At 40.4% G+C, this 10,333-nt stretch overlaps 1 protein-coding gene across 2 annotated transcripts in view; it reads left to right on the top strand.

The window, feature by feature from the left end:
- rad54l2 (RAD54 like 2) overlaps positions 1-10,333 on the top strand; it is a 123,921-nt gene that overhangs the window by 31,013 nt on the left and 82,575 nt on the right. For both annotated transcript variants that reach the window (XM_043708512.1, XM_043708511.1), the window contains exon 2: positions 9,265-9,437. In XM_043708512.1, coding sequence (XP_043564447.1) covers positions 9,320-9,437 — 118 coding nt within the window. In that variant the 5' untranslated portion in view covers positions 9,265-9,319. The remainder of the gene's footprint in view (positions 1-9,264; positions 9,438-10,333) is intronic.

The following is a 10,333-nucleotide window of genomic DNA, read 5'->3' as shown; positions in this document are numbered from 1 at the left end:
ATCCTGTCTATACCTGACATATGCTTCCTTCTTTTTCTTAACCAAACCCTCAATTTCTTTAGTCATCCAGCATTCCCAACACCTACCAGCCTTCCCTTTCACCCTGGCAGGAATATACTTTCTCTGGATTCTTGTTATCTCATTTCTGAAGGCTTCCCATTTTCCAGCCGTCCCTTTACCTGCAAACATTTGCCTCCAATCAGCTTTCGAAAGTTTTTGCTTAATACTGTCAAAATTGGCCTTTCTCCAATTTAGAACGTCAACATTTAGATCTGGTCTCTCCTTTTCCATCAGTATTTTAAAACAAATAGAATTATGGTCGCTGGCCCCAAAGTGCTCCCTCACTGACACTTCAGTCACCTGTCCTGCATTACTTCCCAAGAGTAGGTCAAGTTTTGCACCTTCTCTAATAGGTACATCCACATACTGAATCAGAAAATTGTCTTGTACACACTTAAGAAATTCCTCTCCATCTAAACCTTTAACACTATGGCAGTCCCAGTCGATGTTTGGAAAGTTAAAATCCCCTACCAAAACCACCCTGTTATTCTTACAGATAGCTGAGATCTCCTTACAAGTTTGTTTCTCAATTTCCCTCTGACTATTGGGGGATCTATAATGCAATCCCAATAAGGTGATCATGATCATCCCTTTCTTATTTCTCAGTTCCACCCAAATAACACTCTCAGCACAGCTGTAATGGTATTCCTTAGCAAAAATGCCACTCCCCTTCCTCTCTCGCCTCACTTTCTATCCTTCCTGTAGCATTTATATCCTGAAACATTAAGCTGCCAGTCCTGCCCATCCCTGAGCCATGTTTCTGTAATTAATATGATATCCCAGTCCCATGTTCCTAACCATGCCCTGAGTTCATCTGCCTTCCCTGTTAGGCTCCTTGCATTGAAATAAATGCAGTTTAATTTATTAGTCCTACCTTGTCTCTGCCTGCCCTGACTGTTTGACTCACTTCTGTTCTCAGCTGTACCTGTCTCAGATCGATCTCTTTCCTCACTATCTCCCAGGGTCCCATCCCCCCCCCACCTTATTAGTTTAAATCCACCCAAGCAGTTATAGCAAATTTCCCTGCCAGTATATTTGTCCCCTTCCAATTTAGGTGCAATCCGTCCTCCTTGTACAGGTCACTTCTACCCCAAAAGAGATTCCAATGATCCAAAAATGTGAATCCTTCTCCCATACACCAGCTCCTCAGCCATGCATTCATCTGCTCTATCCTCCTATTCCTGCCCTCACTAGCTCGTACCACTGGGAGTAATCCAGATATTACTACCCTTGAGGACCTCCTTTTTAAATTTCTGCCTAACTCTCTGTAATCTCCCTGCCAAGTCTCAACCTTTTCCCTTCCAATGTCGTTGGTTCCAATGTGGACAATGACCTCTTGCTGGCCCCTCTCCCCCGTGAGAACATTCTGCACCCTCTCTGAGACATCCTTGATCCTGGCACCTGGGAAACAACATACGATTCAGCTTTTTCTCTGCTGGCCACAGAAACGTCTGTCTGTACCTCTGACTACAGAATCCCCTAACACAATTGATCTCTTGGAAGCCGACGTACCCCTCGTTGCGTTAGAGCCAGTCTCAACACCAGAAACTTGGCTGTTCGTGCTACGTTCCCCTGAGAATCCTTCACCCCCTATATTTTCCAAAGCAGCATACCTGTTTGAAATGGGTATATCCACAAAAGACTCCTGCACTAGCTGCCTATCTCTCTTACCCTTCCTGGAGTTAACCCATCTATATGACTGTATGTGAGACTTTCCCCCCTTCCTATAACTGCCATCCATCACATACTGTTGCTGTTGCAAATTCCTCATTGCTTCTGTCTGTCACTCCAACAGATCCACTCGATCTGATAAGATTTGCATCCAACAGCATTTATGGCAGATATAATCTGCAGTAACCCTTAAACTCTCTTTAAACTCCCACATCTGACAAGAAGTACATATCACTGCAAAGGCCATTTATGTGCCTTCACAATCTACAGTCCCTGAAAATAACACCGTCTTATTCTTCTACAAACACTGCCCTAGGTTAAATTAATAGCTATGGCTTATATTTTAAGTTTAATCAAGAGACTCATCTTCAAAAACATATAATCAAGAAAGAATCCACTATATTCACTACTGCAGCTTTTCTCTTGGACAGACTTAAAACAACAATTAACTTATCTGATTCTGTGTTGTGAACTTCGCCCAACAGTTCCTCCCAGATTAGTTATGAATTTCACTGTTTATTCAGTTCCTCCAAGATTAGTTGTGAATTTCACTATTTGTTAATTTTCCCAGATGCACTCCGATGTCCAGCGATACACGAATTCAAACTGCAAAGGCGGTAACTGTGCAGGTTCTCTGCTGGTTTTCATGTAATTAGGTTATGGTGATGTAGGGACAGCATACCTGCAACTGGAGCCAAAAACTTGAGTCAGGTAAACAAAATATTTCAGACAAAGCTAAAATCCTGAATGCACTATGTAAGACAGTCTTGCTTTGTCAAATCATTCGAAATGTTGAATGTTAGTAGTCCGATAACATCATGTGCACACTGCTATGCATTTATTACGTGCAGCTGTGCAGTTAAGCAGAGCAAGGTTGTCTGAATTAATAGAGTCACCACCATAAAATGGATCCTCCCACAGCTAATTGTCTGGGTCTTTTAAATTCAGAGAATAATGTTACATATTGTGAGAACAGATGCATTGTTAAACTAATGTTTGTAAAGCAATATTCTTTATTGCTTTGATATTGTATGGCTGTGGCACAGATGGAAACCATTCAGCCCATTGAGTTCATGCCAGAATTTGGTAATCTAGTTAGTTCTATTCATTACCCTGCCAGTTTATTTCCTACCATGGCCCATCCAATTTCCTTTTAAAATCGTCGTGCATTTCCACTATCACCCTTTGTAAGCAGAGAGTTTGAGGTCATTACCTACTTGCTATGTGAGAAAATTTCTTCCCATCATCCTTCTTTCTATCTGTTGTCCAAATCCTTAAATTTATCTCTTGTTCTTTTGCAATCATGGTAGGAACAGCATTTAGTCTACCTTATTCAAAACCTGTCATTAACTTCCACATCTCTATGAAATCGTCCTTCAATTTATTTGTTTCAAAGGGAACAATTCTAGCTTATGTAACCTAACCTAATCACTCAACCCAACCTTGGTACATCTCCTCTGCACCCTGTGAAGGACTCTTGCATCTTTTCTTAAGTGACCAAAATGCAATGGTCTGTGGCATTATCAGAGGTTTACAAAGGTTCAGACTTTCGTCCCTGGCACTGAGAGGCAGCAGTGCCAGCCACCGTGCCGCCCCTGGTTAGATTTTAGTACCAATCAGTCCTGCGCGAAGTCCTCAATCTCCGTAGTTAGGTGCTAAGGAAATATAAATATCAAAAAGAATTTGGCTTACTGAAGCAGAAAAATAAGTTATGCTACTCTTGTCAAAAAAAATGTAAAACCATCCGTGTCTTTGGCTTTTTAAGACAGTATTGAAACGTTAGGAGTGAAGTCATGGAACGTAAGCACGAGTGTGGACATGGTGCGTTGAATGACCAGATTCTGTACTGAGAATTCATTGTACTTCTCTGTAACACAAGTGGGCTTACTGTAATCATTTTGGAACAAGCCAAGGTATTGTCAAGAAATGCAATTTTAAATCACTGCACCAATTGTCTCTCAAAATGTTCAGACTGAACTGATTTGAATGAACTGTTTACTCCAGATAACGAATGCAAGCTGCTTTCAGAAAGATCAAGGATGCTGTGTGTTTATAGATAAGGAATGCCTCGGTACTCTGAAGTAATTGTTTGATTAATATATGCACACACACATGGACCTGCATACCAGCAGTTAAATTATATTGTCAAATCATAAATACTACCTAAAGCATTGGTGACTGAGCAGTGCAGTACTGGATCTGCTGGCAGCTGTGTATTACTAGCGCTGTGGCTCTTGCTAAAACTAGCTTTCATTGGTTGATTGTGTTACTATGCTGTCTTCATCAGCTTAGTGAGGGACCAATCCTAGTCCTAGGCTGTTACATAACTCAGTTATGTCCCCTCACTCATGCTTGTTATTTCATCTATCTAATATAAACTGCACTGAGCTCCTGGTCTCAGGAAAAGGAAACTTGTATTTTTCAGTGTCTCTCTTGGTGTGCGTACTACCTTTGTCTTTTTCTGTATGTTCTTTGTTTGCCTGTATGTGTGAGAGATCCTCCACTGCAGCTATTAATCTCTTTGCTGTCAGCTTAAAAATCAGTTATAACTTGACTCTGAGACACGTGTGGTATCATAAAAACTCAGCGTTTCAAACTGCACTGATAAGTAGTGGAGAAGAAATGGTGACCGCTGAAAATCTGAAATAAAATCAGAAGATACTGGAAATTGTAATCATGTTAATGTTTAAGGCCAGTGACCCTTTGTTAAAACGAGAAAGTGTAAAGGTTGTCTGTTAATGTCTTCTGTCCTCTACTTTATCACACGCCTGCTATTTTATAGGGCCCTTTGTCTTCCACCCACACACACACAACCCCCCCCCACCCTGACATGTTTGCGCGCACACATCCCTTTTGCTGTCTCAGTACTTGTTCAAAGTATTTTATATCTCTCAATTCTTCTACTTCTGATGCAAAGTTAACTCTGTTTCTTTCCCAACAGTTGTAGCCTGAGTCATTGAGTTACAGCATTCTCTGTTTCTATTATAAATTAGTGCACCATTTATTTTACTTGAGGTAAAAGTGTCATCATTGACAAAGCAGGGATGGAGTTCCCAGTGTTGCTGCAGTATAGACTAGCTTAGGGCTTTGCAAAGTGGGGTTAGGACTCATTGTATCTTGGTGAGCTGAAAGTTTGGGGTTCTGAGGTAGCAGTGGTTGCCATGGAACATTGAGAGCTATCCCAATTAGCTCAGTTGATTTGACGGCTGGTTTGGGGCGCAGACTAACAGCAGCATGAGTCAATTCCGACATTGGCTGAGGCTACTACAAAGGACTGTCTTCAATATCTCCCCTCGCCTGAGGTGTGGTCACCCTCTGGTTAATCATTTGCACCACCTTCCGAAAAGCTGTAGATGCATAGGGACAATTGGAGCTTTCAAATCAATACGTTTTTTAATGAGTGAGGGTTTCGAGGGATATGAGTAAATGGAATGAATAAGCTAGCCCTGTTTCTGTCTTTGAAACAATTTTGTATAGACTTGAATTTTCATAGCTAGTTTTATTTCATTTATTGCATTCTTTGTGGCCACTGGCAGTTGTCATATGCGAGCCTTTCAACAAGGATTCTGAGGTTGAACCTTGGTATTTAAATCTGTCATAGTTTATTTCCAGTAGTTGTATAGGTATTGGAGAGTAGATCAATCAGTTCAGACCTGTTCCATCGCTCATCATGATCTGCATCTAAAGCCCATTCCACGCAATTGTGCCATAATTCTAGTAATGGTCATTAATGAATGAAAATTTCATGTTCAGCTTTGGAACTTTAATTTTCGCATTATTCTTCTCTGATAGTAATCCAATAAGCTGCATTCTGTCAAGACGAAAAGTACGATGATTTCGTTTTCTCTTTGCACCAAGGCCTCAGCTTGGGATTCAAGGTTTAATGGTTGTTTGGGAATGTTATTGTCAGTGAATGGAAGATATTGCACTTTAGCATCCAGTTTCAAAAAACAGAGTAAATGCACAAATGCCCTGCTTCATTGAACTCCCTGATCAAGCACAGGTCAAATAAGGTGCAGGGTGAAACCTTCCCTGCAAGACTGAGGTTCCTGATAGAAACAGTTGTATCTTGAATCTGTCATGCTGTCAAGTTTTCCTAGGTCATCTGTTTCATTTATTCAGTCGCATGATATGGGTGTCACTGGATAGGCCAATGTTTATTGCCTGTCCCTAGTTGCTCATGAGGATGTGGTGGGTGGTGAGCTGCTGCCTTGAACCACTGCTCCCATTTTAATAAGTATGTTTGCCTCTGGCCAGATTTCAAACTGCTTTGTACCAATTTTGAACTTAATGTTTGAGTGCACTGTTGATAACACTATACAGTACTCCAAAGTTTCTGTTAATCTACTTAGAATGAAAAAATCCAATTTCTGCAAGCAGAGAAGTGAGCAGTTATTGAAGTTGGAAATGCAGGCTGGAAAATTGTAAAGTTTTATTGATTGGAAAGCCTTGTGCGCAAGTCTGGTAGGATTCCGAAACTTTCAATGTCTTTCCACATGATCAATGTTACGACTTATTGGGATAGTGTGCTGTAAACTGCTATTCCAGGTAGTGTACCAAACATTAGTTTTTTTATGGCATGCACAGTACTTTGATTTCCCTGAATTTCAAATCAAGGTTGATATATGCATCCAGTTTATGTGTTAAACCAGAATTATATGTATTATAAGTAATTACTCTGTAGCTGCAAGTAAATAGATACAACCCATTGGCAAATAACACTACTAACAAAAACTCTAACCCCTTAAGAACTTGCACAGCTAAACAAATAGGAAAAAAAAAGATTATTGGCAGTGTTACAAAAAACTGACAGGTTAGTTAAGTGGTCTTTGCTTCCAATTCTGATGTTGATATGATGCTACTTTATTTAGTGAGGCCTTTGTATTCAGTTGTCTACCTTCTGATTTGGAAAATGCCTCTGATTAGTAAAATCAAAAGTCTTAGTTCATAGCAGCTACTGCAGAAAAGGTAACAGGTTTTGAAGTTTAAACTGGTTTTACACTACAGAGAGCAGCAGTACACGCAATATGTGTCTATATCTTTGTAACTTGTTTCCAGTTCCAACCTGTTCAGTTAGCTGAGAACCAATCAGCTGCATTTGTAGGCAATTCCTCAGACCTGATTGTCTGCATGTTTCAGGAACCCAGAGCCGCAAAATCAGGAGTTCGCAAAGGTATTGAATTCGTTGCCGTGAAATCATACAGCATCTGGTAAATACTTTTTAGAAACAACTCTTTCTTGTTGCAGTCCACAACTTTTGAAGAGACTAAAGTAAAACAAACATGGTCTTTGCAAAAACTACTGATGTACAAAGCCACATGTACCTATTTTCTGTTTCTAAATTGTATTTATATTAGTTCTGGAATATGTTATCTGGTGTGAAATGTGGGCAGTATTACTTGCTCAGAGTCTCAGACCCTGGACCACTTTGTTGATGGATCTCTGATTTGATGACTAGCATCAATACCCTTTCATTGTTCTGCTGGCAGCATCACATTTGTATAGGGATAGTTCTAGAATAATTGGATAAATCTCGTGTTGTACAGGGATTGCAATTCGCAGGTACATTAAGTGTCAAAGTTAGTAGAAACTGATAAATTATTTGGAGCTGTAAGAAGAGTAAAGCTAGCAAGCTTATTATTCCTTTACCTTGAACCACGAGTGTTGTGTTGGAAGACAAGATTATGTTAACCTGCTTTTGAAAATTGGTACTGCTTACTTCTTTGGTCTCTGATGAACAAACTAAATGGTTATTTTGCAGCATTACAGGTCAAGTGTTATGCAAAATAATGATGTCCCTCCACTTTGGCAGTGTACATAAGGAATTATATTTTTTTCCCAGAAGAGATTTCAGCTTTGATCTTGCAATTTTGAATGCTATTGGCTGAAATCAGATCCAGTCTCTGATCACCTAATGCCATCAATAATCTGTTCCACATTTATCATCCCTTCCCTTCTGATTAAATTCCATAAAGAGTCAGAAGTCTCAATGCTCCCACAAATGAGCTTGTGTGTCTATTTCATTGCCTAAATTCTGACTTTCAGTTTGGTTGCAGTTAACAATAACAATCCTACAATCAGATAGCAATGTACGCCAGGAGCTTTTAACAAACAAAAACAACCTAATGCCCTCAAGCAGCTTCTCTTTTGCACTCTCTTTTGGGTATGAATGGTAGTAGATTACTGTGAAGTTTATATATTTCGTGTTTACCATATAGGAGCATATAGAGTCGGATGCTGCCTGAATTGTTGTGCTCTTCCAGCACCACTGATCCAGCATATAGAGTCATAGTCATTCAACACGAAACCAGACCCTTCAGTCCAACCAGTCCATGCTGAATATAATCACAACTAAACTAGTTCCCCTACCTGCCCCTGGTCCGTAATTCTAACCTATCCAGTATCTCTTGATACATTTGTCTTGCCATCCAGGAACTACTTTGTTTAACCTTTGTTCCACTCAGTCCTTAGCCAGAGCCTCCTTCCCCAGACAAGGAGACAAAACTGCCCACAATGCTGTACATATGATCTCACCAGGCTGTGTAGAAGTGTGACTGAACATCCCGGCTCGTGTGCTCTCATTCTTTTGCTGCCTTCATCACCTGCTGCACCATGATTGCGAAGATTTCACAAGACTTAACACCTTATAGAGCATCTCTCAATCTTTTTTAATCAGCTTTAATCAATACAGATAAAGGCCCTTTGGCCCATTGGGCTAGCACCGACCCACTGAAGAGCATCCAACCCCCCCACCATTTACCATAGCCAACCAACCTAACCTACACAATGTGGGGCAATTTAGCATGGCCAGTCCACATAATCTGCACATCTATGGACTGTAGGGAGGAACTGGATCACTTGGAGAAAACTCACACAGAAATGGAGAACGTACAGATAATTATCCAAGGCTGGTATCAAACCCAGGTCCCTGGTGCAGTGAGGCAGCAGTGCTAACCACTAAGCCACAGTGCCACCATGGTTGGTCATCTACTTCCAAGCTAACTCCATGTCATTAGATGTTTTTAATGTGTTGAAATTTATCAATCTCAGCCTTAAACATGCTCAACCATATCTTGCCGTAATAGCTGAATAAACCTTGTCAAAATAATTAAATATTTCTGGTGCCTGAAAGAATGACTGCTAAAAGGAACCTCACCTTAACGGTTGGGGGCTTGGGTAAGCTTGTACCTCTCACCTTTAGGTTGAAGAAAAGATGAAATTGGAAATTGTATTCTCAAAACCAGAACCCAAAACCTGTTACTTTCTGTTTGGTGATTAGTTGTACTTATCTAGCATTGCATTATGGTTTTGTCTCTGGGGACAATGTTAAATAGCAATAGTAGAATGATGTTGCACCTGACAGAAAGAGACGCTACACCTTTTCTCTGTTCAACTTCTGTCTTTCCCTACACATGAATAGTCTATACTCTGAGACATCCTAACTTGATCTTTGTAGCCATTAAAATCTGTTCTAATGATGGATGAGATTTGAAATATACTAACATTTGCTGCTATGTGCTGCTGTTGTTACAGGTCCACAGAGGGGGGACAATGAGTTTGTAATGCACAGTGTCTGCTGCTCTGGGCCATGGAGGACGAGTCTATCTCAGGGAGTGATCCAGATGTGGAGTCGGAGGATGTGGAAGAGGAAGAGGAGGAGATGGAGGACAATGATGGTGATGACGAAGAAGACCTGGAGGAAAATGGTGAGTACCTAAGAGGGTATTTGGTTTCGTAGTGAAATGTAAAAGTCAGAATTCTTGCTGAGATTTAAGTGTGGCATCTGATATGGGAAGTATTTAGTTTTGTGTTTTTCTTGTGTTTTTGTGTTGTTCAGTCTTGCTCAGTTGCTGAAACTCAGTTTGTGGGCTTGAGCACAGTGCAGGAATTTGATACTAAATTGTTGGTGATGTAGAGTACTCGGTGCAGCACGACAAAATGTAGCAAATTTAAATGAGTTAAACTGAGATACTGCCTGTTTCAATAGTTTGAGTGGTATGTTAAAGATTAACTGTAAAGCAGGGAATGTTTGAGCTATCTTGGACTGCATTATTCGTTTAATACCCCCTTTGAGCGTAGTTATATATATGTCTGCAATATTACTCCTGCGGAATCTCACTGAATACTAAATATATACACAAGCGTCGATTCAGAATTCTCTATTGTTTTTAATTCTTTCATGGGATATAGGCATCGCTGGCTAGGCCAGTATTTATTGCTCATCCCTAATTGCTGTGAGGGCAGTTATATGTCAACGACATTGCTGTGGGTCTGGAATCACATATAGATCAGACCAGGTAAGCATGGCAGATATCCTTCTCAAAAGAGCATTAGTGAACTTGATGGGTTTTTATGATAACCAGCAGTGATTACATGGTCACTGTGTGCCTAACTTTTGAATCCAGGTTTATATTGAATTAAAATTTCTGCATTTGCCATGTTGAGGTTCAAACCCAAGTCTCCAGAACATTATCCTGAGGTTCTAGGAACATAAGAACAGGAGTAGGCCATTCAGCCCATCAAGTCTGTTCGACCATTCAATGAGACCATGGCTGATCTGTGGCCGAGCTGAATATTTCAGCTTTTGGCCATACATCCCTTA

This window comes from Chiloscyllium plagiosum, chromosome 18 (genome assembly GCF_004010195.1).
Source record: "Chiloscyllium plagiosum isolate BGI_BamShark_2017 chromosome 18, ASM401019v2, whole genome shotgun sequence".
NCBI classification, from domain to species: Eukaryota; Metazoa; Chordata; class Chondrichthyes; order Orectolobiformes; family Hemiscylliidae; genus Chiloscyllium; species Chiloscyllium plagiosum.
The sequence above is the reverse complement of the archived record's forward strand: the minus strand, read 5'-3'. Positions and strand labels throughout refer to the sequence as shown.